Source organism: Schizosaccharomyces cryophilus (genome assembly GCF_000004155.1).
Source record: "Schizosaccharomyces cryophilus OY26 unplaced genomic scaffold supercont4.1, whole genome shotgun sequence".
Taxonomy (NCBI): Eukaryota; Fungi; Ascomycota; class Schizosaccharomycetes; order Schizosaccharomycetales; family Schizosaccharomycetaceae; genus Schizosaccharomyces; species Schizosaccharomyces cryophilus.
This window is the reverse complement of record NW_013185624.1, coordinates 315,208-340,135: the sequence shown is the minus strand read 5'-3', so window position 1 is coordinate 340,135 and position 24,928 is coordinate 315,208. Positions and strand designations below refer to the sequence as shown.

The following is a 24,928-nucleotide window of genomic DNA, read 5'->3' as shown; positions in this document are numbered from 1 at the left end:
TTTAGAGTTCAAGCAACATGATTTAGAGACGCGTTGCTAACTTAATTTGAATGATCTGGAACAAAACTACAAAGCTAAAGAAGAAACATATGGATTACAAATGACCTTTCAGTGTATTCTTTTAGCAAAAAGCAGACCAGTTTCTTGCATAGACCCAAATTCATTATATATTTATATCATTAAGCACACGTTTTGTAACTCTGCTAGATCAGCCAGCGTTATCTTGTTATTTTTATTGTTTAAGGTAACCCATGAAATATTTTTTAGCAAACTCGCACAAAAAGACCAAACATAAACATTGAAAACTTTTAACACCCTGTAAAAAGGAGGATTTGCTGTGTTAGCTATGATCTAATCATCATTGCAAGGTCTTTTTTGTTTAGTTGGCGACATCGCCTTCAGGCTTTGTCGGCGCTAAAGCATTAATCTCTTTCAACATTTTATGAAGTTCGCCACTAAGTAGTTGTTAGTTAATTAGAACGTCAACAGTATAAGAAACCCAAGAATGGAAACAGGGACACTCACTGCGTGATGGAAAACCACTCCATCCATAAATATGTAGTCAATGACCTCTTCCAATTCTTATTCTTATGATTTCTAAGTATACTTACGACTTGTGCAAAGACATGAGGATATCACAACCGCCAACAAATTCGCCGTTGATATAGAGTTGTGGGATGGTAGGCCAGTCACTGAATTCCTTAATTCCATCGCGCAATTCTTCATTGCTCAACACATTGTATGTGGCTAATTTGTCGGTAGCAACATTTTCTAAGGACAGGACTTGAATGGAGCGTAAAGAGAATCCACACATAGGTTGGTTGGGAGTTCCCTTCATGAACAAAACGACGGGATCCTCTTTGACAGCCTGCTCAAGAGCCTGGCGTGTCTGAGTAGAGAGGTTTCTAATTTGGTTACCAAAAAGCTTAAAGGAATTGCGAAACATGTTGACCGTCTTCAGGTGTTTGTTCTGGTTAAATAATGTGGCAGCCATACAAAGTACTTACAGTTCTGTGGATAGCGAGCTTCTACACAGCTTTTATTATGTGTGTTTTCAAGGTCTTTTATTTTGCGTTATTTTTTACTAAGACGGCACACTGTACGCTTCATTAATAAACATAGGCGCGTAAAGCAAAGAAAGAAAAATAAATTAGAATTACCCATAGATACAAGAAGAATGTATAGAAAAATAATATTTAAAAAAAAATTTTAATTTGCAATTAAACAAGGAACTGTATGAAACGAAAAGTAACCTAGTCATGGTTATAAATGTAATTTTTATAGTATGCGGTAAAATATAGAGACAATCCCGCTTAGATTATACTCAATAAGTTCATTGGTATGCTCAATCTCATCGAAAATAAAACAAGGGCGTTTACTTCACCTTCATAAAAGGGAATCTGGTTTCGAATGTACCAATAGAATATCATACTAGAGAAGAAAATATCTTCGAATGCTAGAATTCAAGAAGAATGCAAAGGCGAGAAGCAAATTAACCGTCATCTTATAACGTACAAATCTTTTGTAAAAGTCACTTTCCTTCTCCATAAATCTCCTTCGTAAGTCTTTCTTTCCTGTCCCTTGTAATTCAAGTAACATGTCCAAGTAACCGTAAATATTGCTTCCAATGACTCCTTCCAGAGTTGCTTTTTACGTGTACTCAGCAGCAAAGGTCCAAATCAATAGTAAAGACCCATCAATCCCAACAGCAATTTTTTGGAGTATAGAAACAATGTGGTTCGGGAATGGAAGATGGGTTGGCTGGTTAATAGCCTTTAGCTTTTTTCTTGCGGTGCAATGCCTGCAAGAACCTTTGGTACAGGGAAGGGAACGAGAGTCCATATTAGCTATGGAGAAAATGAGATACTTCAATCCTGAGCGTCTTCAAAAAATTATGGATGAATTGGTTCATAACGAGCCCTCTTTGCTGAGTATTTCAAAAACGGGTGCCGGCATGAGCGAAGTGGAGCGAAAGCAAACTGCAAACGATATAAGGATGGTCATGGAGTCGTTGAGAGAAAACGAAGCTTATTTGGAATCCTTAAAAGTTAGCAAGGGAAATACCCAAGAGCAAGGATCGTCCAGCAAGGAGAAGTGTGAACATTCGCTGTCCACAGATCATCCTCTGTCTTCTTCCATCAAGAAGAAGATGGAGGAATTGTTTTCCTTTACACCTAGTGTTAACGGCTTTTTTGCGACTTTTCTCACAAGCATTCCACCGAATATCTTTATTCTCATTGTCCCGAAAAACCTCAACACTGGATCTTTAAATCTGTTTGTCGCCCTGTCCGCTGGCAGCCTTTTGGGAGACGTCTTTGGTCATTTGCTACCGGAAATTTACGAAAAGGCTGAGGAAGATTCAAGTTCTACTTCGTCGATCGTGTCTATATTAGCAGGCATTTTGCTATTCTTTATTATGGATAAAGGTCTTCGAATCCTTCTTTCATCTAATGGCCACGGAGGCCATCATGGTCATCATGTCATTCAAACAAAAAAGAAACAAGAAAAAGTTATTCCCTCATCATCCACCACACAGCATGAACGCCATGATCCATCTTCCCGACAATTACGCAAACGCCGCAATGAAAATAAAAAAGAAACTAAGGATGTTGATGATGATGATGCTTCCATAGATTCTGCAACACAACATGACGATGATAACGAAAAATTAAACGGAGCATCATCTTCGGAGAAAACAATTGCCTACTTAAACCTGTTTTCTGACTGTTTCCACAACTTTATGGATGGTTTAGCCATTACCACCTCGTTTTTTGCAAACACGTCCATTGGTATTACTACGACGTGCGCTGTATTTCTTCATGAAATCCCCGCCGAAATCGGTGACTTGGCTATCTTAATGCGCAATGGGTACACTAAACTCCAAACTTTCTCCTTTCAGTTAGTTACTATGTTTGCCGGTCTCTTAGGATCCATTACTAGTATTTGGATTCATTCGGCCGCCCTTGCCTCTGTTGCAAAGGATGACGCAACTTTACCATCCCAGAGCTCTATTGCTGCTTTTCTTTTGCAACTTGAAGATAAACTTTTGCCCTTTTCCGCGGGATGCTTCTTATACATTGCATGTTTGGGTGTTTTCCCTGAACTTCTCGAACTAAATACAAAACAAAGCAAACGTACTCAATTTTGCTATGCAGTTGCTTCTTTAATTTGTATTGTTATTGGGTTTCTGTTTTTGGTCTATATTTAAAATATTATTTTTTTAGTTTACATGATTTGTCGTATATGGCAATACTTTCTTTATTCGTTTTGAGTTTTGAGATTTGACATTTGTGTTTGCTTTACTGTCTCAATTCATTACTGTTAATTTTGGAATACAATGCTCAAAATTTCTACAACCAAAGTGTTCATTTCGATGTGATTTCATTTCACGCATTATGCACAAACAAGCTATGCAAACGTGTATGGCCAAAGTAGCCTCAAGAAAAACCACTAGATTCTTCCTCTAACAGGTGAAAAGAAAGAGACTTTGTAAGTTCTCTCCCAATATAGATTCCAGAGGACAAACAATACGTGAAGGAAAGGAAAAAAAGGGTCAAAAAAGTTCGTTATTTATTAATCTCAAAATCATGAAAAATTATGTTCATTCACATGAACCAAAATGAGACATAAATAATGGAGTGAATCATTTAAAAGATCATTTTGTATTTATAAAATACAATTTTGAAACATTGTTAAACATGACCAGGACGTTTGTTTAAGATGGAAATATAAGCCCATCTTACTTCTTGGTCTTGTCATCAACAAAACGACTAATCTTGTCGTGGGCATCCTGAGTAGTGCTCTTGTTCTCATCAGAGGTAAAGTTTTTAGCAACCTTGTCGTAAGCATCAGTAAGTTGCTCCTTTGCTTTGTCGATGGTAGACTTAGAAGAATCAGGAGTGATCTTCTCTTTCATTTGGTCAGTGAAGGGCTTTCTTTCGGGATCAGACATATTGTAATTAATAACAATTCAATTCAATTGATACTGTATAGAAAGATCGTAGACTCCTTTTTATAACTTTTAATATTTACATTCGACGTAATAATGACAAGAATAATAAATGCAATTCTCGTGAGTTCATAATGATCTCAACTCCTATTACATTTTTCTTTACGAGCTTCATTGCGGAGGTATTACGTGTAGCAAGCTTCTTTGGAATCCTAGGGTAGACACGCCCCCAATGTTTAGCGAATTTGTTCGGTATGGGGTGGGGCGTGTCGTAATGGGGGTTAAGAAGTTGGTTTCTGATCCGGAATGGAACGAAGCGCAGTATGACGAAGTACATTACAATATTTTTCTTTGCATTGGTTCTTCCAAATTCTTAAACCTGGATACCATGCTCGTTCCACTTCCGTGAGATATAAAGATTCTTCGATAATATGATATTGCAAAGAGGCATATTTCCATTTATTTTATTTTATTAAAAGGCCTTAAAAAAGAGTAATGGAAGGCGCATAAGCTGATTCGATTTGCTTATCGAGAAGAATATCGAAAGAAAAAAGAAACACCTTTTGATTGTGTACTGGGACGAGCGAATGCTCTTTTCTTTGCTCTTCTTGTCTCTTTAAAGCCCTCTTTCTGTATAACCTTTTATTAATAAAACGATTTCTTGCTTAGAATCTCGTTGCACCGCAAACGGTGCTTCCATCATTTCCTGAGCTTACCCTTCAATCCTCTTTTGGCCTGACCCTTGCATTCTTCCCCAACACTTTAGTATTTGTCTTTGGTATTTTACTTTTTGCTTTGTATCTATAATAAAACCCTCTTCTTGTTCATTTTCCTCCTTGGATTACGTCGATTTTCATGCATTTCTTACCATTACCCACGAAAACATGTCTAAACTTTCTCAACTGCTAAATGCCAAACGAGCAAACCAACAGAATACCCCGGCGCCAGAATCGTCCGGAAAGCTAACGTCTCTCTTGAAAACTCCACCTCCTTCTGTTGAAGAGCATCCTGCGCCTTTGGACTTTTCGCAAACAACATCCAATGATACCACAGAATATTCTGCTTCTTCTTCGCGTACGTATCTATTCATTGATTTAATTTCTTTCCTCCAATATTTTCTCGTACTGTACTAACCTTTTTCAGAACCTAGCGGTCTTTCTAAATTAGCTGCGTTAGCTGCCCAGAAGAAAAATCAAAACTCTGAAGAGGCTTCTAATAAACGCCCCTTACCTTCATCATCGTCCTCCTCCTTACAACCAGATACCAAATCAAATGATTCATTTGACAAGGAGCAATTGCTACAGCGATTTCGCAAAGTACGCATTGCAGAATCGAAAACTCCTTCCGAAGAACTTGACCATGACACCCTTTCAAGATATCCGGCTCCTCCTGAAGAGCAAGTTAACAACATCAATTATGATCCCTCTTCTTCTGAATTACCACAATATGACCTTTCTTCTTCATCGCCTACGTCGATGATGGCGGCTCCATCCATCTTTGCTCGATGTCTAACAGGTGCTAAAAAGAAAGCCATGCAAAAGGAAATTAAAGTGAACCTTAAAAGAAGCTCAATTCTTGGCTTTAACGCTCCAAGTCCAGATGACCTCGTTTTGATGGCACAGTCGAAATCCAAGGGTATGTATCGCAATTTAAAAGTTACTTCTAACCTGCTCTCTTTTTTTAGGTTTTCAAAAATACAATAGAAAAGACAGAGCGCTGTTTAATTCCCTCCAGCAATTAAAAAATGCCAGCCTTCAACGAACTTCTACTTCAATAGCTACACCAACCGTAACCAAAGATGTAATGGTGGATAAAAGTAAGCTGTTGGAACTTTCGAAAGACATAAAACCAACAAACCGTATTTCAATTTTCGGCGCACCGAAGGTTGGTAAGAAGACTCTTTTAGCTCGGCTTTTGTACCAAGTAGGAGCTCTCGATATCAAATTAATGCAAAGGTGCACTCTTCTTAATTCTCGAAAGGAGAATCTTTCCTCTGTTCTTGGTCGTAATGAGTCCGGTCTCTATCAGTTTGAAACATTTTCTCATAATTACTTGTCATCCCTTTTTGCCCTGCCCCTTCATGATCTTGCAGCTTTGGCGACATTCTTGCAAACAACCGACATCGCCGTCATTGTCATTCATGCAAAATATCCATTAGATGAAATTGAAAGCATTGTCTGTTTGTTACGATTATTTTACGGTGTAACCATTAAGAACGTTTTGTTTGTTGTAACTCAAATGGACCAAATCTCTTGGGAAGAAGAGCAATACCAATATGTCGTGTCATCTGTCATAACTTGTCTGAAGGAAACCTATAGCATTACTGTTCCTTGGTCCTCTTTTCTTCCTGTCAGTGGATTTAGAGGAGACAATTTGACTACTCTTTCTTATGGAACACTCCAATCATGGTACGACGATGAGACTTTATTGGGAAAAATCGACGAGTTATCCGATAAGTCTATTGATGAGAAGCTCCAATTGCAGCACTTACCCTTGTCTTTGACTATAACGTCTTGGTCTTTACTTCCAGAAAACAAAATTGCTGCACAATTTGACGTACATTCCGGTATTGTTCAAGCATACCAAAAAATTTATACCTCTGTCGGAAAGCTTGAGGCAAGAGTTCAAAGTAAGTAATGTAACAAATTCTGATTATTAACATATCAGGCCTCAAATTACACCAACATGCTCGAACTTGGTGCTTGCCAGGTGAACATACTGAAATGCATCTATCTTCTCTGCCAAATTTAATGTAAGTCGTTCATTTTTCATACATGTTTACTAATTACCAGGAATGGGACCCTTTGCATAGACGTAGAAAATTCCTACCATCTATCCCGAATTGCTTATATTAGTGCATTCACGTTTGATTCGTCTCTCAAGGTGCACAGCCCCATCTATGTGAATGCGTTCTTTGGTGCCTTCAGTATGAATGCTAAAGTATTTTTCTATTCCGAAGGAAAAGAGAATACTATGGCTTTACAGGGCTTGCAATTTCAGAATAAGAATCTTTTCTTAATCAGACTAGAGTTGGACCAACCTATTCCCCTTGTGGAGTTTAACACGGTACCTTCTTTAAGTCGAGTTTTGTTGCTCTCGAAAGAAGCGAAGACTTTGTGGGCATCCGGAATAATAATATCTGTTCAGAAATAAGTTATAATGTCATGAGATGATTTAATTTTGAAAGCATCCTTCCTTATGGGCATGTATATGACGGTACAAAATGTCTGAGTCAGCTAGTAATACTCAAATGTTTCTCTTTACAATACCCATGTTTTATTTTTTCTTTTTCTACTGCAAAGATAAGTTATGAATGCTCTTTTCGTTTTTATTTACATTCTATGTTTATTTTTTAATTGAATTATTCAAGAAGCGAATAAACAAGTACGGTATTTTGCGGATACCGCATTCGGTAAACCTCACTATATTTGGAATCAATAAGTATTCCAGGGCGGTCTTGGGAACTATCCTTTTACCATTCATCACAATGGCAAGTCGCTTGGCTAGTATTTATGGTACAGAACAGGACAAAGTTAACTGTACATTCTACTCGAAAATTGGAGCCTGCCGACATGGAGAACGATGCTCTCGTAAGCACGTGAAACCGAATTTCAGTCAAACGATTTTGTGTCCAAACTTGTATAAGAACCCAATCCATGAACCAGCTGGAAAACGGATGTCTGGTCGCGAATTGAACTATCAATTTGACGCGTTTTATGAAGACATGTTTTGTGAATTTGCCAAGTATGGCGAGGTTGAACAAATTGTCGTTTGTGATAATGTCGGAGATCGTAAGTCCTTGTGGTCGTGCTAGTCTTGAAATAACTAGAATATTATATTTTATTTGATTAGCATGGCTCGTCTCCTCAATCTTCTATCATTGAACTAACGAATTTTAGATTTAATAGGAAACGTGTATGTTCGCTTTAAGTACGAAGACTCTGCACAAAAGGCCGTGGATGATTTAAACTCACGCTGGTATTCCCAAAAACCCGTATATGCAGAGTTATCTCCTGTTACTGATTTTCGTGAAGCATGCTGCCGCCAACATGAAACTTCAGAGTGTTTGCGCGGTGGCCTATGTAATTTCATGCATGCCAGAAAACCAGATCATCAGTTATTACGGGAGCTGAATCTGTCTCAACGTAAATACTTTACTATGAATGCTTACGATGAGATGACAAAGAAACCTGTAAATCCACAGGGTTCATCTAATCACTGGGTGAGCGCGTCGATTGAGCGAAGAAGATAATTTGCTTTGGTTCGTTATGTTGTTTTTTTTTTCTTAAGACAAGGATATTCTTGATCTATGAGGTTTTTGGAATGTTTATTTAATTATTCAAGGAATTGTTTTTAATAGACTAGCGCCGTGTGTATGGGTACATGATTCGGGAAACTTAAAAAATGATATCGATTTTTGATTTCTCGTAAAAAGGATGACCAAAGCATAGGAATGTCTGGTTTTAGCGTTCTACATTCATCTTAATCTTCATGTTTGGCCTAGGGGTTTCAACGTTCGTTTGTTACGGTTATTCAGTAAAGGAGGTTCAAATATGTATACCATCTATGCAGTTACAGTATTAATCCATGTATAAATATATATTTATAGTCCAAAAAACAATAAAGAAATGCAAGTAAATCGACAATAAACAACACTACGTAAAATCTTTCAAAACCAAGCTACTACTTTCCATAACGTAGAATTATACTATTGTTGCTGAATTTTATGAACAGTATTAAACCAATAACAAATGAGTTCCCAAAAAAATTTAGTTTTTAGCATTTTGACGACGAATACGAACAGCCTCAGCAAGCTCATCAAGCATAGGAGTTGTTTGTTCCCAGCTGACACAAGCATCAGTGATACTAACACCGTATTTGAGAGTCTCCTTAATACCAGGCTTAATAGGAGCATCTTGACGACCTTCGTTAATATGAGACTCAATCATGAGACCAATAATGGAGTCATCGCCATTACGAACTTGTTCAGAAATAGTCTTAGAGACAAGAGGTTGATTACGGTGGTTCTTGCATGAGTTGCCATGAGAGCAGTCAACCATTATACGAGGAGGGAGGTTGGACTTGATTAATTGCTCACGAACGCTACGAACAGTTTCAGCGTCGTAGTTGGGACCCTTTTTACCACCACGCAAAACGATAAAAGTGTCCTTGTTGCCTTTACTCATACAAATAGAGGCAATACCCTGCTTGTTGACACCAAGCATGGTGTGAGGGTGGGAGGTGGCGCCAATGGCGTCAACGGCAACGTTGATAGTACCATCAGTACCATTTTTGAAACCGACAGGGAAGGACAAGGCGGAGGCCAACTCACGGTGCAATTGGGACTCGGTAGTACGGGCACCAATTGCGCCGAAACTCAAAAGATCACCAAAGAATTGAGGAGAAATGCTGTCAAGCATTTCACTAGCAACAGGCACACCAAAATCGGTAACGTCACAGTACATTTTACGAGACATGTGAAGACCCTTGTTGATGGCGTAAGAACCGTCCAAATTAGGGTCGTTAACCAAACCCTTCCATCCGACAGTGGTACGGGGCTTCTCCAAATAGCAACGCATGACAATGCAAAGAGCATCCTTGAGTTCTTCAGCCTTGGGCTTCAAAAGCTTAGCATAGTCGATGGCCAATTGAGGGTCATGGATCGAGCAAGGACCAACGACAACAATGATACGATCGTCAGTCTTGTTTAAGATAGCTTGGAGCTCACGACGAGATTGCTTAACAACATTACGGGAAGCTTCGGTAGCAGGCAATTCCTGTTGAAGCAATGCAGGAGGAACCAAAGGGTTGTAACCCATAATCCGACTGTCGTCTAGAGCTTCAGAGTCATTGGTGGCACCGTTAGGAAGGAAAGCCTGTTGAAAAAGTTAGCGAAAATCTGCACCTTTGCAATAAAGGAAAAGTCAAATTAAAGGATTTAGAAGCCAAAAAATCTTATACAGTTTGGTTTAATTGAATCGAATTCAACCTCACTCCTAGGAAAAGAAAGCAAAAGGAAATTTTTCTCCTTTTCCTCTCTCTCTTTGTTATTGCTAGGAAACTTATAGCCTTCATCTTTTTTAATTCCTTTCAAATGTCGTATACATCTACAAATAAAAGAAATTTTCCAGAAATCAGCCTTTTCGTTATAACGCTTCCAACATTCTAAATCCTTATTTGCTGGTTACTTACAGGAGACATATTGGTTAAACTCGTTATTATAAAAAATTAAAAACAATTTCTTTTTGTTTTTATAATGCCTTTTTCTCTTATACCAGACAGAAAGGATCCAATACTTCCTGACAATGACAAGCGTGTGTTTGGCTCTGTCTAAGTGCTTCTCTCACTGATTCTAGGGAAGAGTTTGATCATATAGTGATACCAATTCGATACGCATCCGTAAAAGGGACTCTACCGAAGACAAAGATGCATCATGATAAATTACAAGTTACTAATACTTCGATTCGAGAATGCTACAGCTTATGTGATGTCTGTCGACTGGACTTTGTTTACATCGCTCGTACCACAACAATACCAATATGAACGTCGAGCATATCGTGAAAAGAATCAGAAGAAAAGCAAATGAAATACATGCTTTGATTATCTACTTGAAAAAAGTACAAAAAACCTTTGAAATTGGGTTGTTTTTACTCGTAGTGACTTTCAGGATTCTTTTGTTTACACGTAGATTTTTCGCAAAAAATTTCGAAGTGACTGCTTTTCTACATCATTTCGCTTCGTAGCAAAACACTTGTAAATAGTAAAGCAGTGTAGTCTTGAAACAGATGTTCAGACGAATCGGTTCTTTGAAACATTTTCAAATTAAAAATAAATTAATATACTTTCTGTATGAATTCCCCTTCTTATGGGGTTTTAACAAATTATGTAAAAAGAGTTATATATCAAACAAAAGCGACTATAAGCATATATATGTCATATATTACGATATGTAGTTTGTAAGCATATACTTTAGTTAATAAACATATACCATGTACTATGTTAGCTATTATATATGCTTCTTCTTACCTTTCGTTCGGCTGCTGTATTCAGTAAACAAACGCTTCATAGCAACCGTTGCTAGGAACAGTTTGTGTACGATCCAAGGCGTAAACGAAGGACATGAACTTGGAATTTCCACATCACCAAGAAAATGTCTGCAGACGATTCTCCTTATAAACAAGGTAAAAAATTGCGTAGTCATGAGCTGAACATACAGAGACTGACTGATTTGTAGCATTCTCTCTTTTTGACCGCCATGGAACTGGAAGCATTCCCAAGGGTTCCATCGGCGATTTATTGCGCGCTTGCGGTCAAAATCCAACTTTGGCTGAAATTACTGAAATTGAATCGACTCTTCCTGCCGAAGGTATGTTATTTTTTCCACCATATCACCACTTTTAAGCTTGCTTTCGTTGCAATAGCAACTAGCTGTGTTTTTTTTTGTTGATGTATGCTTTAATTGATTCCTTTACTTACCATTCCCCTTGCATTAGTCGGTATGGATCAATTTCTTCAGGTCTTGAATCGTCCTAATGGCTTTGATATGCCCGGTGATCCTGAGGAATTCGTCAAGGGGTTCCAAGTGTTTGACAAGGATGCTACTGGCATGATTGGCGTTGGTGAATTGCGCTATGGTAAGTGATCCTGCCATTGTCAGCTTATTTTGCTTTGTGTATTCTTGCTCATTAACTTTTCAGTTTTGACTTCTTTGGGTGAAAAACTCACAAACGAGGAAATGGATGAGCTCTTAAAGGGTGTTCCAGTCAAAGACGGGATGGTCAACTATCATGGTACGTTCATTTTCGAATTCTACTCAACCGTCTCCTTTTCTTCTTCTAACGATATTTTATAGATTTTGTCCAAATGATTCTTGCCAATTAAAATACGCGAGGTCATCGGTCTTACTTGCCTTACGCCCTTTATGCTCTATTTTAGATCTGCCTTTCTTTTTAATCTCCTTTACCTTACTTAGCACTTGACTTTTTAGACGGTATGGTACGGCCAGCTCTTCCTTTTTCTTTCATCTAGGTTTTTTCCCAGTGAAATGTAATTTTATGTCTACCAAATAATATGCATCTCTTGTCAGTTTCATTAAATACTTTTCGTACAATCTATTAGAAGCGTCTTCATTTTTTTATCTCCTTCCATAGCTTTTAAAGACATGGTGATCTTTAGGTAGTTGCGCTCATTAATAAGTTATCTGTAAATAGCAAAGAAAAAAGCTTCTCTCTGTATACCTATACATTCGCATTTTTATCTTTTGCTATGTAAACTAATTCATTCAGACTCTTTCACGGTGTACATATATAACAAAAGAAGCTTTCAACTAGTACCCGAAAATGCAATTATTTATTTAACCCTCATATTCAGTTAGCTGTTTCTTCAAGCGCTTGATTTGCAAAAAATTGAACATCTTCATCCACATCTTTTGTAAGTTGTTCTAGAATGGGCAGAATCTGTTGTTCATATACCTCGCCTTTTCCTTCTGACTTTAGTACAGGACTCAAAACTTTCAAGGACTTGGCGACATTAAAACGAATATTAGGAATTGCATCTTTAGACAAATGTTGCAATATAGGAAGGATTTGAGTTTCGATTACGGTTGCATTTAAAACCGGTGCAAGCTCCTATACAAATGTAGTTAGTAAAGACCTGAAATACATAGTACAATAAAAAAAACAGTGGGAAATACTTACACTAATAGCGAAAATGGTAGTCATACGATACAGATAATTAGGATGTCCACGCATAGCCAAGAATTTTGGAATAATAGTTTTTGTAGCCCATTGTAAACCAAAAACCTCAGTAAGTTGCCTCAAGTTTTTGATAGCAGCTTCACGAATAGAATACACATGATCTTCAAGCCAAGACATGCACAGATTTCCCATTTTCTCATTAAAAAATTCCACGCCCAATTGACGTGCTAACAAGGGAATGTATTCAATAATTGCAAGACGAACACGCCATTGCTTATCCTCCGCAAGGGTGACGATAGCAGGCAATAGAGATTGAGAGAGCAATTCTATACCAACAACTACAATGATGCATTAATAAAGGATTTCCTATTTTTGAAATTTCCTTACCTTTATTGACGACATCCAACTTTGAGATAATATTAAGGCGAACTTCAGGGTTCTCATCCTTTAACAATTCCAAAAACATCGGTAAGAGACATTCAATCGTTCTAAAAAGAAGGGCGGATGGTTAGTAATTATGGATTAAAAGGAATTTAGTATCGTACTTTTCTTTTCCTAACTGAGGTGCGAGAGCACCAATATTCATTCCAAGGGCAGCACGGACATGTTGCGCAGGATCATTAATTAGATCTTGAAGGACAGGAATAATATCATCAAGAACAGTTTGTCGGTCTAAAAGTTCACAGATTCCAGGAATCTGAGTTGCGATGGCACGACGAACCTCTTGTTCACTGTCCTTCATGAGTAAAATAAAAGGCTTAATCAGTTCATCCTTTATAATATCGGTACCAACAACCTTTGCGAGCTTCACAAAATTAGCAGCTACCATATAACGACTCCTCCAGCTACTGTCAGGGACAAAAGCCCTTAAAGGCTGAATCAAGTAGTGACGAATATCGGAGTCTGTTTCCAACACCTTGGCCAGGGAAATCATGATATCAAATGAAAGAAGACGAACGGAGTCTTGATCATCATTAGAAAGAGAGTTGAATAGTGGGATAAATTCATCAATAGCCTCCTGTTTGGTAATAAGAAGAACAAAATTTGCGCAGTTCGTAGCAGCAGGACGACGAACCATGGGGGCTTCATCATGGCACAGATGACTAAAGCTTTGGCGGAGAGAGACTTTAACAGCAGGATTTTGAGATTGTGAATAGGCTGCACAATACAAGCCAGCTGAAGAAGCACGTGAAGTAAACCATTCAGCTGTAGATAAGCGTTGTACCAAAGGCACAAAATACTGCTCCAATTGTTCTTGTGATAAAAATTTACAAACGTTGTTTAAAGCTTCCACAGACTTTTCGCGTACAAGTGTTTCTTCGGTTGCAGCAAGGTTTTCTAACGGCGATAATAAGACATGAGCATATTCGGGTCCTCCTACATAGTCAACGAAGTCGCCTAATTGAGTTGCTAAGGCCGATAAAACTTCATCTTCGTCATCGATCGATTCTTAAAAAAAAATGTTAGTTTTCCGTTTTTAGCAGGGTTTTCTCCATTTTATTTTAGAAAGAAGAGGAAAGAAACAAGGATGGAAAAAAGGACGAAATTGCAAATGGAATCCCAACACCTTTTCTACTTTCATTTCCAAACAAATCTTTCCACCAAACCTCTCCAATTCCGATCAGTTTTTTCTGACAAACAAATTCAACAATACATACCGTCTAAAAAGGGAATCAACTCATCACGTGTGCGCTCTGGTCCTAAAGCCAAAGCAATCGTGGATAACCGATTCAAAGCATTAAGTCTGTACGTGATTTCATCATGCTTTTTTTTAATGATTAACGTCGTTTCATGCAATGCGTCTCACAAACCTTTAATTCATCAATTAACACAGCAATGGGGTACAAATCGTTTCCTTGCTATCATCATGACCGTTAGTTCAGCAGCTTTCAAGAATCCGAATTTCTTACGTTTTCTGTTTGCATTTTATGAAAAGAAACGAACCGTCCTTTACAAATAGGTAAATGAAGCGGTTAAAAGCAATTTCCTTCTTTTCCAAAGTTGAAGAGGGAAGAAGGTACGTTTGACCCAAGACAGAGAAATCAAGAGATGGTGAAAACGTAAAGTTAGACGATATTTGTATACATGAATATATAAAGAAAAATCTAAGTTTATAAAACTGATTGCATCAAATGAAGCTGGTGTATAAAAGCAGAATATGCCGATGCAAAATAGCTTGTTTTAAGAGTTTATGTAAACGACTTTATATACAATTCTAAAGCTAGTTTATGTTAAAGAGTAAGCTGAACCAAAAGAAATAACTTGAAATGCGTTTTTGTTTGTCCCTGACTGAAAGTGATGCTACAGGTGACAAGGGACCAACAAGCCTTGTGTTTTTTCCTTGACTTTTTTCCAGCCTTTATCAATTTCATAAGACATACAGAAGATTCAGCTGTTTCCGACTTCAATTCCTGATAAAGGATGTTTCCTCCAAATTCATTCTTAAGACGATAGTATAATATTCGATACTTCTTTTGAGTATGTGTTACTTTGTTTAAGGTCATTTCATGGCAAAGTCCAATTTGCAAGGTTGGTACATGTATTCATAAAAGGAGAAATAAACGAAAGTAGAACGGAAACTTTACAGATTGAGAATAGAAAAAGCAGCTTTGGTAAAAAATTTCAGGAACGGCCCCTTATACCTTCCTAAAACAAATGAGCAAGCATCCGGAGGAAAGAGGTCTACATTTCCTGGCTGCATAAACAGATATCCTGTTTAGCCTTTCGATAATATAAGTCTTCTTAGAGCATACAGTAGAAATAACAGAGGTAAGGAACCATAAAATCATTCCATCCAAGAGGAAAAGGATTTTCTACAAGTCGTGCAATTTCTGGCGAGGATATGCAATCAAAAGAGACAATCTACTTTTAAGAGTCTTCTTTTAATGTATATTTGCTTTCGGAATCCCGAAATGAGAGAATCGATACATGTCCATCCACTTTCCACAAGAGCCTTCCATCTCCTAGAGAATTCCGTACATCCATATCAGTACTCTTTCTCCATTTCATTGACAGGTAGAAACATTAAGATTGAATTTTCGCATCTTCCCAAGCACAGCAATTGACTTTCGCTTTTTGTTTATCTTATAGTGAAGTTCATTCAATCACACTATCCAGATAGTTCCTGTAAAACTGACTTAACTTCTACCAAAGAAGCGTGTCTGTCTGCAGTCTAGCAATAATTGCCTGTACTAAGTACCTTAAAACAAAGAGAATATAATTCACTTTTGGCGATTCTCTGGCATGTCTGTTTGTAAAGATGAAACCGAGTTTGATGCCCCTTGGGAAAAAGTTTCGTCGGCGTGGTTGCGTAGGTACCCAAAGTATGTAACACGTAAGCCTGTCTTCATAGGTTCTTCGAATTAATATTAATGGTTTCCCTAGTCCTTACAGCTCTCACGTTGTGTCTGCCGATGTCTTAGAGCGTTATGTTGATGAAAACGGTCGATTGCACACAGAACGACTACTGGTCAAGCAAGGGAAAGTGCCGCGATGGGCTTCAGACCTTTTAAATGTAAGCAAATCCTACATATTAGAAAGATCCATAATCGACGCAGAAAAGCGTGAACTACTGAGCGAAACTTTCAACATTGATCATCTCAAACTCCTGAAAGTTATGGAGTATAACCGATACCAGTCGTCTATGGAAAATAGTTCAAAGACTTCTATAACTACTTTAGCTCAATTTGCTTCTCCTTTACGGCTGGGCCTAGGACGCCGCATTCAGAAGTATTGTCTGAAGCGCTTTCCAGAACAGCTCATGGGCTCCCGGCGCGGTATATTGTATGTTTTACAAAAACAGAAAACTTTTTCCTAAAGCTTGCATTAATATTTTTTTCCCTTAATTTTTTTGAGATATTTTGTCTATTACAAAACTTTCTCTTTTTGTGCCTGTTGCTTGCTCCTTAACCTAATCCTTTCTAGTATGAACTCCTTAATTTATGCCATACAACCGATTGAAAGCACGACTCGAGGTTATACAGAATACCAATGTTCAACAAGTTTCACGCTAGACTCTCCTTTTGGTACCCGCATTTTTCACATTCAATTCAGTTAATAAAAAATAATTTAATGAATACATTATACGATTTTCATTTTTGTATATAGGTCTGCCATACACCTTAGTAGAGTGTCCATTCCTTCTCTTCGAGCAGCGCTTACGGGTATTACAGTTATCGATTGTCCGTTTCTGGATACCACGTCCTTTAGCTTTTCAAGTTGTTTTTCAGCAGAAATATCTGCTTTGTTTGCAATAACTATTGAAACTCTCTCCAAGAGCTTCGGATTGTATTCTTTTAATTCTTTCCAAAGCTGTTGAAAGGCTTCGGTGCATGGGATCTTTGCTTTCGGAGATATGTCTATTACCAAGCAAAGAAGTTTTGCTCTTTCTATGTGACGCAGAAACTCGAAACCTAGCCCACGCCCATCACTAGCACCTTCAATGAGTCCCGGAATGTCCGCCAAACTGAAGCTCACAGGAACATGATTGTCAGAAACCAAACGAACCGTTCCCAAATGAGGTTGCAAGGTTGTAAACTCATATTCTCCGATATCGGAGGTTGCCCTTGTCAATGAATTCAGCAGGGTACTTTTTCCTGCATTGGGAAGCCCTACTAAACCAATATCACACAAGGTTTTAAGCTCCAGCTCAAAAACCTTTGACTGACCCTTCATTCCTTTAGTTGCAAACTTGGGAGAGCGATTTTTCTCGCTCAAAAAGTGTACATTTCCAAAACCGCCAATGCCACCTCGACATAGAATTCTTGGTTTGCCGTCATCGTCCATCATATTATATTCTATAGGGTATGCATTTGCTGGAGGAGACTTACAATGAAAAAGCTCTTGCGCTTGTCTTTCGGCTTCCTCTTCAAAAGATGGACCTTCCAAGGCTTGTATAGGTAATCTCTCATTACCTGGTCGTTGGACCCATTGAACTGAGTAAGTAGAATTTTGTTCTTCTTCTTCGTTCAGATTTTGTATTTCTTTAACAGTCGTTCCTGGTGGAACATAGAGAATTAAAGAGGACCCTATGCTACCATGACGATTCCCTCCTTTGCCGCTTGTTCCAGCAGACGCCTTGTAATGGCCCATTAGGTGTGATAGATTATTGAAAGTTCCTGATTTAGTAGCTATGTACACTGATCCTCCATCACCTCCATTCCCTCCGTCAGCTGGTCCAAATGGCACAAACTTTTCTCGGCCAAATGATGAACATCCAGCGCCACCTGTGCCAGCTTTTACTTTAATTATTATTTTGTCTTTGAATTTCTGAGATAGAATTAGTCATCCGAGTTCATTATATTCAATTGTTCAGTCAAAGGTGTACATACCTGCTGCATAGCGAATGCTCGAGCCCATGATCGCAATCCATGCAAATAAAAGAGTCTTTGTCTTTGAATGAATAAACAATTTCCAAAAATCATCTTTTATTAACTTTAAATCTTTCGTACGCTAATATTCCAGGTCCATTATTCTTCCACCTGGTTGTGAGTAGACAGTATAGAATCAAGGTTGGTTCTTTTTAAATTCTGTACTTAGCCTTTTAAACTTTCCTTTACTGTTCTTTTAGAGTATAAAAATAATAAAAAAAATAGTTCTATGAAGTTTTCATTTCATCTTATACCGCTACCATTGGTCATGGTCATATCTATACTCATATACGCAGTTGTCTACTATTAATGCTGTTTAAAACATTTCTTGTTACATAGCCTGAGATTAAAAAATTAAGCTAATATTGATTTTTGAAATTCAGAGTTTGTCGTCCTATGTGCTTAAAATAATTCATAACCGTAGGGAGGAATTCTTTTAACAGAATCAACATAAGATACATCGTACCAGTATGTCCAACCCAATTTTTGCAACAGGTCTTTCTCTTCGTCAAGGAGCTTGGTAATGTCCGACTTGCCCGAATTGCCGTTCTCATTAATTAGTTTCATTAAAGCCTTCAAAGCTAAACCATACTGAGATAAGCTCTTATAATAGTCCTTCTTAATTACAGAAACACGAGAATCAGAATCTTCTAACCAATTTAACAATAATTGATAAGACTTGGAGTAAGAATCTGTGTCTTTACCGGGTTGCTTAGCATATAAAGAGCACTTAACCTCAAGAGCTTTGATGAAAGCATCCTTTTGCATGGAGGTATTCTTTTCCAATGCAGTGTCTTTCGGAATAGTATCCTCGACTTTCTTCTGACTGCTGTAATAACGGGAAAGACCTTCTTGATCAATAAGAGACAAAATGGAATCAGCTGCAGAAAGACGTTCATTGTCTTCTTTCGCAGCATCCAATTTTGCAAGCTGAACTTCCAAACTGTTTTTATAAGTCGACTGCAGGTATTTCAAATGCTTGTCCTTATCGGCACCTTCTAACTTGGATAAAAGATCAACTTGCAATTGAACCAGATTAGGTGATTCCTTGGAAGTGGAAGGTTTCTCGACGGGCTTTACAGAAGGAATCAAGTAAACAGGTACTGATGCTTTATCACAGTCATTGAACTTCAAAGTACCAGTAAGTACCGATTTATCACTAATTTCAGACGGATACTCTTCAAAATCTGTACCAACAATAAAGCTCTTTATGATGTTAGCTTCAATAACTGATCGGTCAAAGCTTTCCTTCCGATTATCACAAAAGTCGATATGGTCAGAATAAATTGGGAGAGTAATCGACTTTTTCAATTTTTTGCTTAATTTCAGCGTCATATTTTTAAATCTTTCAAGCTTGATTGGGTCCACGCTTAATAACTGCACCTTATAAACGTATTCGCCTTTTTCGAGAGAATGGGACGATGTATACATATCACCATAGTGCACTCTTTGCTTTTGCGAATCAAAGATCATGACAAAAAATCCATTGAAGCCATTGTCATACATGTTATGTGGGACGGAAAAGTCTGCTGTCAAATCGCTTTTCTCCTCTACTGTTAACGAATAAGAGTTAACCAATTCAAACAACTGTTGGTTATCTGGAAGTACGTCTCGCTCACCAAGAGGTTGGATGACGGATTCAGTTGACTTGTAAGATTCAGTGAATTTATCAAAGGAGATTTCGGGTTTTAACTTCTCTCGACGAACACTGATGCAATCAAGACGTTCAAGTCCTTTATTCCCATGAAGTGTAATTTCACTTCCATTCAGAACTTTAATACCATGGAAATTAATATCGATATCCAAAGTCATATGCTCCAAAGAAGACCACCATTGTGCCATGCAAAGCTCAAGGGTATGCGTATCATGGAGAGGTACTAACTTGGTAGTCACTTCATTGTCCGATACAGACATGATAAGTTCTGTAGATGCATCCTTGAGTTTTGTTTGAGGAAGAGCCTGATTGGTACTAATCCAAAGCATATTGGACGACTCTAAAGGAGAAATAGCCTTAACCCGAATTTCAGCATATGTAGCTCCCTTAGGAGGTACAAGGAAATAACGACGAATCAATGTTGGCTCAAAAGAGACATTACGTAGTGGAAAGTTTGCATTTACTACTGCGGATGGTTTCATGACAGTTACAGGGATCTCAAATAAACAGCGACGAGAATCTTTGGTGGCTTCAAAGGCTTTAACTTTACCAAAATGGAAGCCAGGTACCAAAGCGGTTGGATCAACACGTACAGGAATAGCTCTTCCGGTTCCTGCCATCATCACGTACTCTGGAGCTTGGATCCATGGTTGAGTTGCAGCAAGAGAGATCTGTACTTCAAATTGAGATTTAGCCGCTTCTTCTCCTTCTTCGAATTTGGGTGCGACGGAAAATGTGTGACGGGAAGGACTAGCAAGATCAGTCACTTCACGGAGATAAACACCACGTTTGTTATTTCCAATGTTTCCTTTAATTGTAAAAGAGCGAGAGGAAGCAGCTTCTGCATCAGACTCGGTCAAATAATTATAGGCAGCGTCGACTTGCAACATTCCAACGTCAAAATCATCTCGGACATCCTTCGATGTATATATGACTGCTTTCTTAACAGCCGAAGCTGTGTATGAAATATTTTGAGCCTTCAGGGCAGACAAGATCAATGAAATACCACCGCATGCTGAAGGGGAAGACATACTGGTTCCATTCATTAACTGACTATTTTGTAAGGAATAAGGGGGAACAGATGTAATGGCACCACCAGGAGCATAGATAGAAACGCCAGTATCACCGTCTAGTGTAGGACCACGGGAACACCAAGTATAAGGAGTATCACGCACATTCGAAAGAAGACTGTATTGGGCTTGCATCATGCTTCCAGTGACATATGCACCTACTGAAATAACATCAGTGGTAGTTCCACCAGGAGCACCAACAGTGGTATAAGCAGGTCCATTATTACCAGCAGAAGAGACGATTACGACATTTCTTTTACCAGAGAGCTCATCACGAAGAAGCTCTATAACTCGTCCTTTATCACAAACACCAGCATCTTCTCCAAAACTTATGTTAATGATATCGACTTCGTTTTTTATGATTTCTGTGCATGCACGAGAAAAAGCATGACTTGTTTCTAAAGAATCTAATCTACCATCACCAATCATCAGCGAGACAAGTCGACATCCAGGAGCGGCACCATTCAAGTCAGGTTTTTCAGGGTGATGGGCACCAATGATACCAGCAACATGAGTTCCATGAGTTCCACTAACAGCAACTATCGAAGTAACATTACCATTGTCGTAAACATGAACACCATAACTAAGTAAATCTTTAGATCCAAAAGTGCCCCATTCCTGAGCAACCGAGAATGGACGAAGAGGCTTTTGTTGAACTAAATCACCAGACTGACTTGTGTCCACGACTACTTGCCAGTGTTCACCATCATGAAAGGTAATGATATCAAAAAGAGGACCGTTTTTTTTAAAATCATCACTAAATTGCTTTAGGCATTCGATGCGAGCTTCCAACTCTTTCAACTTCAAAAGTTTGTCCTTGTCGGTAGGAGTCTCAGGGTTTTCAGCCTTAAACTTTGCATATTCTTCAGTAGCATCTTGTAATAGCTTTCGATTATTCTTATTCATATCTTCTGTCTCTAGTCCTTGAAGACGTTCTCGTAAATCGCTGGGGAAAAAATCATAACCAAGTTTACATCCAACCCTCCATTTTTTGGTGGGGTTCTTCCACTCTTTTGAAAGTTTCAACGTCCGCCCAGAACGGCCTTGAACAGTAATATACTCATTAGACGTAGCATTATCGAGGGATTCCACCTCAAGTGATGTATCAACATCTCCAGCTCCTGTACAGTCCACAACATTTTTAAATTTAGCTTGTCCAGTACTCGTCACCGAAAGTCCAGGTGCGCCAGGATCCACACCTGTATCTAAAATACCTACAGTGACGCCGCGGCCATCATATTCCGGATACTTCTTCAAGAACTCATAAGCTTGAGTTTCATGTTTAGGAACGACACCGTCAAACGGAAAATAATTACTAGAGAAATCTGAAGGGATCATAGATGTATTATATTGTCGGAAAAAACAAAGACTCTGCGATTTACAGGGTCGGATTGAGGGTTTGGTAGAAGAGAGGATCGTCTGAGGTGCTTTCTTGATATGTAATCTTATCTCACAAAACCTCCTTGAAGCGATAAAAGATGGTTTTGCAATTTTAGAAAATTGCATTTATGATGAATACTTGCTCTTACTGGTGAAACACGGTATATTCACCAGGAATCGCGGTCGTAGTTGTTGGTAAGAATCCACTTTCTGACTACTATTAAATGTGTCGAGAATTCACCACTGAACACATTGAAACAGTTTGCAGTGTCCAGAATGCTTTTTACATTTGACAGCATGAAAGAACGGAACGACGGTGTGCAATAAAAACATCATTTGCAATATATTGTGCATAACAATTAGCAACATTACAATTAATATTTATCTAGTAATACAGAATTAAACCAAAAAGAAAATCTAGTTGTTTCTTTCTTTTTTATTTCAACTTTATAATGAGAAGCCATGAATAATTTAAAGCTTCAAGTAAACTCATAAAACACTCAAAGAAAACTGCAGGAGGGAGAAAAACTGCAATGTTTTGGATACAAATTGAGCGGCTGTGAGCATGCAGTATTATGTGGGTCATAATAATATCCTTGGACATCACCAGTTGTTCTCGACAAACAACAAAAGTAGAACCCAGAAATTTTGTGGTTAGAGCGATCAATTTGGTTTCCCAGGTATACTATGTCCTTCCATCTCATAAAAATGTACTCACGACAGACTCTGGAGAGTTTCTTACCATCAGTGATGGTATCGAAAAATGTATCCGAATCCATGCTTTGAAAGGGCGATAGTTTGCGCCAAAAACAAACATCAACCTCCAAGGGGGCGCTCCATTTTTCCGTAGCAAAATTCTTACTTTCTGAAAAGTCAAGTATTTCACCACTCCAGGCTGTAGAAATTGCAGACGAGCGACTGTCCGGATTGTGTGGATAAGCGTCTAATTGACCTTCAAGTTGCAAGCGTTTATAATCTACCAAATGAATAGAAACATCGACAATCCAACGATCTTTCAAATTAACATTCGAGGATAGTCCACTTATGGAGTGACATCCTTCGAATTGAGAGCCTTGAAAAAGCGAACCGCTGCGAAGCCACCAAGAAGGGGAAAGAAACCTGACTCGTTTTTTTGCCTGTCGAGTTTTATGTTGACGACACAGCCGTTTATGTCGGGAAAACAGAGAGATCAGAGAGTTTTTTCTTACATTACTAGGCCTAGAACTAGACCGTGAGGAGCGCCCGCTTCCACTTAACTCGCGGCTTGCCAAGCTGTTTAAATACGATAACGCAGAATTATGCAACGAATTTCGAAGATTTTCCAGAGGATGATTTTGAGAACTTGTTTCCGTTGACGACGAACTACCGTCACTGCTCAGAGAATTATGTTCGGACCGGCGTCCGTCCGTATGTTGATTATTAACAAGAGAAAATGAGTGATGAGGAGAAATAGGATGTGAGTTATTATCGAATGAAAAGAAAGACTGTGATGGTTCATTACGTTCAGAGGAAATAGGAGGTGATGGTGAAATTGGAAATGCTGGTCTTAAAGCTACCGGCTCAGCCCTTTGATCCCTTGGGGATATAGATGACAAACCTAAACCGGCATCCCGATGATCGTTGGCTTGTAAATATCGATTCAATCGTAAGACACGATCAACTAGTCTTTCCGTATGTGAAGAAAAAAGAGCAGGCAAAGGGAATGTTTCGTCGAAATTCATGTCCGTAAGCATTTCAATCCATTCAGGAAGATTCCTTCTTGAAATTCGAGTTGCGTTACTACGAGAGAGACCAACTGACCTTCGAGATTGGCGATGACTCGACTGAGAAAACGGTGGAAAATTGGATGAAGCTCCATCAAGCCGTGGTAAAGACTGATGATTCGATGCATCCCGAGAAGGAGATCGACTATTCAACATTGACGTTGATGGTGTAGAATCGCTGGAATTTAGTCGACTTCTTCGGCTGAAGGAAGGATGACCTCGATGGAAGGGCTGCGAGTTTGGAAAAGCTGCCGAATTATACCAATTTGGAGTGGAGTCATAGAAACTTGGCTCATGTGTTAGGGAAGGATCATTTTCAAGAGGTAAATCAGATTGAGGGCGTGGCATGAAGCTAAAACAAAATGAAAAATAAAGACTTCCAATGGTAGCAGCAAACACAGATAAACAATTTGGGTATTAGTGTAATAAATTATTTTTTCGACACAAAATGTGCTTGATATTAGAAAACGAGAAGAAAAAACTAAGATACAAAAAAAAGAAAAGAAAAAGAATACGATAGGTCTTTCGTAAGGGAATTATTAGCAACGAAGCGTTACCACTATTTCCAATTTGAGATTTGAGAAACGGACGTCCAGTTGCTAATTCAGTATACCACAAATTCCGAAAGATCCTGGTTTCTAGCAAAATTGTTATTTTCAACAACAAAATACCTTTCCAATGTCAAATGCAGAAAAGGAGACCTTCAAATGTAAAAAAACTAAAAGGAATTCTTTTCCTTGTACTCAGTAATCGCCAATTCAAGACCAGAAGCAAAAATGCCGTAAGACTCTACTTTTTTTGCCAAAATCAAAATTTTCACAAGCGGGCGACAGTAGCCTAGTTGCTGACCATTTAAATGCTTTTTTTCTTATTTTTCAGTAAAAAAAATTAAAAAAAAGCTCACTCTAGCCATAAATTGGCCAACAATTGTGAAATAAAAATGAGGGCCTAGTTGGTTTAGGTAGAGTCGACGAAGTGTAAGTTTTTTTTCTTTACGCAGGCGAACTAACAATAAGAAACAAATCTAGTATATACAAATATAAATTG

General features: G+C 38.3%; 12 protein-coding genes across 12 annotated transcripts; 5 read left to right on the top strand and 7 right to left on the bottom strand.

The window, feature by feature from the left end:
- Window positions 1–88: 88 nt before the first annotated feature.
- SPOG_03726 (monothiol glutaredoxin Grx5) lies at window positions 89–994 on the bottom strand (the record flags this gene model as incomplete). The annotated part of the gene is made up of 2 exons (XM_013165990.1): window positions 89–455; window positions 612–994. 2 exons carry the CDS (start codon window positions 992–994, stop codon window positions 380–382), a joined length of 459 nt encoding a protein of 152 aa, XP_013021444.1. The 3' UTR covers window positions 89–379.
- Window positions 995–1,189: 195 nt separating this feature from the next.
- SPOG_03724 (hsp9-like protein) lies at window positions 1,190–4,012 on the bottom strand. The gene has a single exon (XM_013165988.1). The coding sequence runs from the start codon at window positions 3,950–3,952 to the stop codon at window positions 3,740–3,742; it is 213 nt and encodes a 70-aa protein (XP_013021442.1). The 5' UTR covers window positions 3,953–4,012; the 3' UTR covers window positions 1,190–3,739.
- Window positions 1,657–3,985, top strand: SPOG_03725 (ZIP zinc transporter 1). The gene has a single exon (XM_013165989.1). The coding sequence runs from the start codon at window positions 1,733–1,735 to the stop codon at window positions 3,206–3,208; it is 1,476 nt and encodes a 491-aa protein (XP_013021443.1). The 5' UTR covers window positions 1,657–1,732; the 3' UTR covers window positions 3,209–3,985.
- Window positions 4,013–4,330: 318 nt separating the features above from the next.
- SPOG_03723 (ski complex interacting GTPase) lies at window positions 4,331–7,375 on the top strand. The gene is made up of 5 exons (XM_013165987.1): window positions 4,331–5,023; window positions 5,093–5,584; window positions 5,634–6,578; window positions 6,617–6,701; window positions 6,742–7,375. Exons 1-5 carry the CDS (start codon window positions 4,834–4,836, stop codon window positions 7,100–7,102), a joined length of 2,073 nt encoding a protein of 690 aa, XP_013021441.1. The 5' UTR covers window positions 4,331–4,833; the 3' UTR covers window positions 7,103–7,375.
- Window positions 7,305–8,593, top strand: SPOG_03722 (U2AF small subunit). The gene is made up of 2 exons (XM_013165986.1): window positions 7,305–7,740; window positions 7,849–8,593. The coding sequence occupies exons 1-2, from the start codon at window positions 7,437–7,439 to the stop codon at window positions 8,199–8,201; spliced, it is 657 nt and encodes a 218-aa protein (XP_013021440.1). The 5' UTR covers window positions 7,305–7,436; the 3' UTR covers window positions 8,202–8,593.
- On the bottom strand, window positions 8,534–10,616 carry SPOG_03721 (phospho-2-dehydro-3-deoxyheptonate aldolase). The gene is made up of 2 exons (XM_013165985.1): window positions 10,142–10,616; window positions 8,534–9,825 (listed from the first exon to the last, which is right to left on the bottom strand). Exons 1-2 carry the CDS (start codon window positions 10,148–10,150, stop codon window positions 8,719–8,721), a joined length of 1,116 nt encoding a protein of 371 aa, XP_013021439.1. The 5' UTR covers window positions 10,151–10,616; the 3' UTR covers window positions 8,534–8,718.
- A 310-nt stretch (window positions 10,617–10,926) lies between these two features.
- Window positions 10,927–12,159, top strand: SPOG_03720 (myosin II light chain). The gene is made up of 5 exons (XM_013165984.1): window positions 10,927–11,130; window positions 11,184–11,315; window positions 11,443–11,583; window positions 11,647–11,739; window positions 11,802–12,159. Exons 1-5 carry the CDS (start codon window positions 11,100–11,102, stop codon window positions 11,828–11,830), a joined length of 426 nt encoding a protein of 141 aa, XP_013021438.1. The 5' UTR covers window positions 10,927–11,099; the 3' UTR covers window positions 11,831–12,159.
- Window positions 11,913–14,693, bottom strand: SPOG_03719 (protein phosphatase regulatory subunit Paa1). Its single transcript, XM_013165983.1, has 7 exons — window positions 14,556–14,693; window positions 14,457–14,504; window positions 14,304–14,409; window positions 13,191–14,094; window positions 13,033–13,133; window positions 12,646–12,983; window positions 11,913–12,576 (listed from the first exon to the last, which is right to left on the bottom strand). The coding sequence occupies exons 1-7, from the start codon at window positions 14,568–14,570 to the stop codon at window positions 12,316–12,318; spliced, it is 1,773 nt and encodes a 590-aa protein (XP_013021437.1). The 5' UTR covers window positions 14,571–14,693; the 3' UTR covers window positions 11,913–12,315.
- Window positions 14,694–14,729: 36 nt separating this feature from the next.
- On the bottom strand, window positions 14,730–18,155 carry SPOG_03717 (GTPase Mtg2). Its single transcript, XM_013165981.1, has 2 exons — window positions 17,976–18,155; window positions 14,730–17,913 (listed from the first exon to the last, which is right to left on the bottom strand). The coding sequence occupies exons 1-2, from the start codon at window positions 18,066–18,068 to the stop codon at window positions 16,726–16,728; spliced, it is 1,281 nt and encodes a 426-aa protein (XP_013021435.1). The 5' UTR covers window positions 18,069–18,155; the 3' UTR covers window positions 14,730–16,725.
- On the top strand, window positions 15,788–18,059 carry SPOG_03718 (intermembrane space protein sorting protein). Its single transcript, XM_013165982.1, has 2 exons — window positions 15,788–15,968; window positions 16,030–18,059. Exons 1-2 carry the CDS (start codon window positions 15,889–15,891, stop codon window positions 16,460–16,462), a joined length of 513 nt encoding a protein of 170 aa, XP_013021436.1. The 5' UTR covers window positions 15,788–15,888; the 3' UTR covers window positions 16,463–18,059.
- A 165-nt stretch (window positions 18,156–18,320) lies between the features above and the next one.
- SPOG_03716 (tripeptidyl-peptidase II Tpp2) lies at window positions 18,321–22,448 on the bottom strand. Its single transcript, XM_013165980.1, has one exon. It carries the CDS (start codon window positions 22,242–22,244, stop codon window positions 18,417–18,419), a length of 3,828 nt encoding a protein of 1,275 aa, XP_013021434.1. The 5' UTR covers window positions 22,245–22,448; the 3' UTR covers window positions 18,321–18,416.
- Window positions 22,432–24,844, bottom strand: SPOG_03715 (Vid24 family protein). The gene has a single exon (XM_013165979.1). It carries the CDS (start codon window positions 24,227–24,229, stop codon window positions 22,619–22,621), a length of 1,611 nt encoding a protein of 536 aa, XP_013021433.1. The 5' UTR covers window positions 24,230–24,844; the 3' UTR covers window positions 22,432–22,618.
- Between the last annotated feature and the right edge of the window lie 84 nt (window positions 24,845–24,928).

What these genes read in the sequence shown, in the direction of transcription:
- SPOG_03725 (XM_013165989.1), top strand. Translation starts at nt 1,733, where the DNA reads ATGTGGTTCGGGAATGGAAGATGGGTTGGCTGGTTAATAGCCTTTAGC.
- SPOG_03724 (XM_013165988.1), bottom strand. Translation starts at nt 3,952, where the DNA reads ATGTCTGATCCCGAAAGAAAGCCCTTCACTGACCAAATGAAAGAGAAG.
- SPOG_03723 (XM_013165987.1), top strand. Translation starts at nt 4,834, where the DNA reads ATGTCTAAACTTTCTCAACTGCTAAATGCCAAACGAGCAAACCAACAG. An exon ending in ATATTCTGCTTCTTCTTCGC is followed by an intron (nt 5,024 to 5,092) that starts GTACGTATCTAT and finishes AACCTTTTTCAG; the next exon opens with AACCTAGCGGTCTTTCTAAA. An exon ending in GGCACAGTCGAAATCCAAGG is followed by an intron (nt 5,585 to 5,633) that starts GTATGTATCGCA and finishes CTCTTTTTTTAG; the next exon opens with GTTTTCAAAAATACAATAGA.
- SPOG_03722 (XM_013165986.1), top strand. Translation starts at nt 7,437, where the DNA reads ATGGCAAGTCGCTTGGCTAGTATTTATGGTACAGAACAGGACAAAGTT. An exon ending in TTGTGATAATGTCGGAGATC is followed by an intron (nt 7,741 to 7,848) that starts GTAAGTCCTTGT and finishes AACGAATTTTAG; the next exon opens with ATTTAATAGGAAACGTGTAT.
- SPOG_03720 (XM_013165984.1), top strand. Translation starts at nt 11,100, where the DNA reads ATGTCTGCAGACGATTCTCCTTATAAACAAG. An exon ending in CGATTCTCCTTATAAACAAG is followed by an intron (nt 11,131 to 11,183) that starts GTAAAAAATTGC and finishes ACTGATTTGTAG; the next exon opens with CATTCTCTCTTTTTGACCGC. An exon ending in CGGGATGGTCAACTATCATG is followed by an intron (nt 11,740 to 11,801) that starts GTACGTTCATTT and finishes GATATTTTATAG; the next exon opens with ATTTTGTCCAAATGATTCTT.
- SPOG_03719 (XM_013165983.1), bottom strand. An exon ending in CCTCAGTTAGGAAAAGAAAA is followed by an intron (nt 13,134 to 13,190) that starts GTACGATACTAA and finishes CCTTCTTTTTAG; the next exon opens with AACGATTGAATGTCTCTTAC. An exon ending in GTTGGATGTCGTCAATAAAG is followed by an intron (nt 12,984 to 13,032) that starts GTAAGGAAATTT and finishes GCATCATTGTAG; the next exon opens with TTGTTGGTATAGAATTGCTC.
- SPOG_03718 (XM_013165982.1), top strand. Translation starts at nt 15,889, where the DNA reads ATGTCTGTTTGTAAAGATGAAACCGAGTTTGATGCCCCTTGGGAAAAA. An exon ending in TGGTTGCGTAGGTACCCAAA is followed by an intron (nt 15,969 to 16,029) that starts GTATGTAACACG and finishes TGGTTTCCCTAG; the next exon opens with TCCTTACAGCTCTCACGTTG.
- SPOG_03717 (XM_013165981.1), bottom strand. Translation starts at nt 18,068, where the DNA reads ATGATTTTTGGAAATTGTTTATTCATTCAAAGACAAAGACTCTTTTAT. An exon ending in GAGCATTCGCTATGCAGCAG is followed by an intron (nt 17,914 to 17,975) that starts GTATGTACACCT and finishes ATTCTATCTCAG; the next exon opens with AAATTCAAAGACAAAATAAT.
- SPOG_03716 (XM_013165980.1), bottom strand. Translation starts at nt 22,244, where the DNA reads ATGCAATTTTCTAAAATTGCAAAACCATCTTTTATCGCTTCAAGGAGG.
- SPOG_03715 (XM_013165979.1), bottom strand. Translation starts at nt 24,229, where the DNA reads ATGCCACGCCCTCAATCTGATTTACCTCTTGAAAATGATCCTTCCCTA.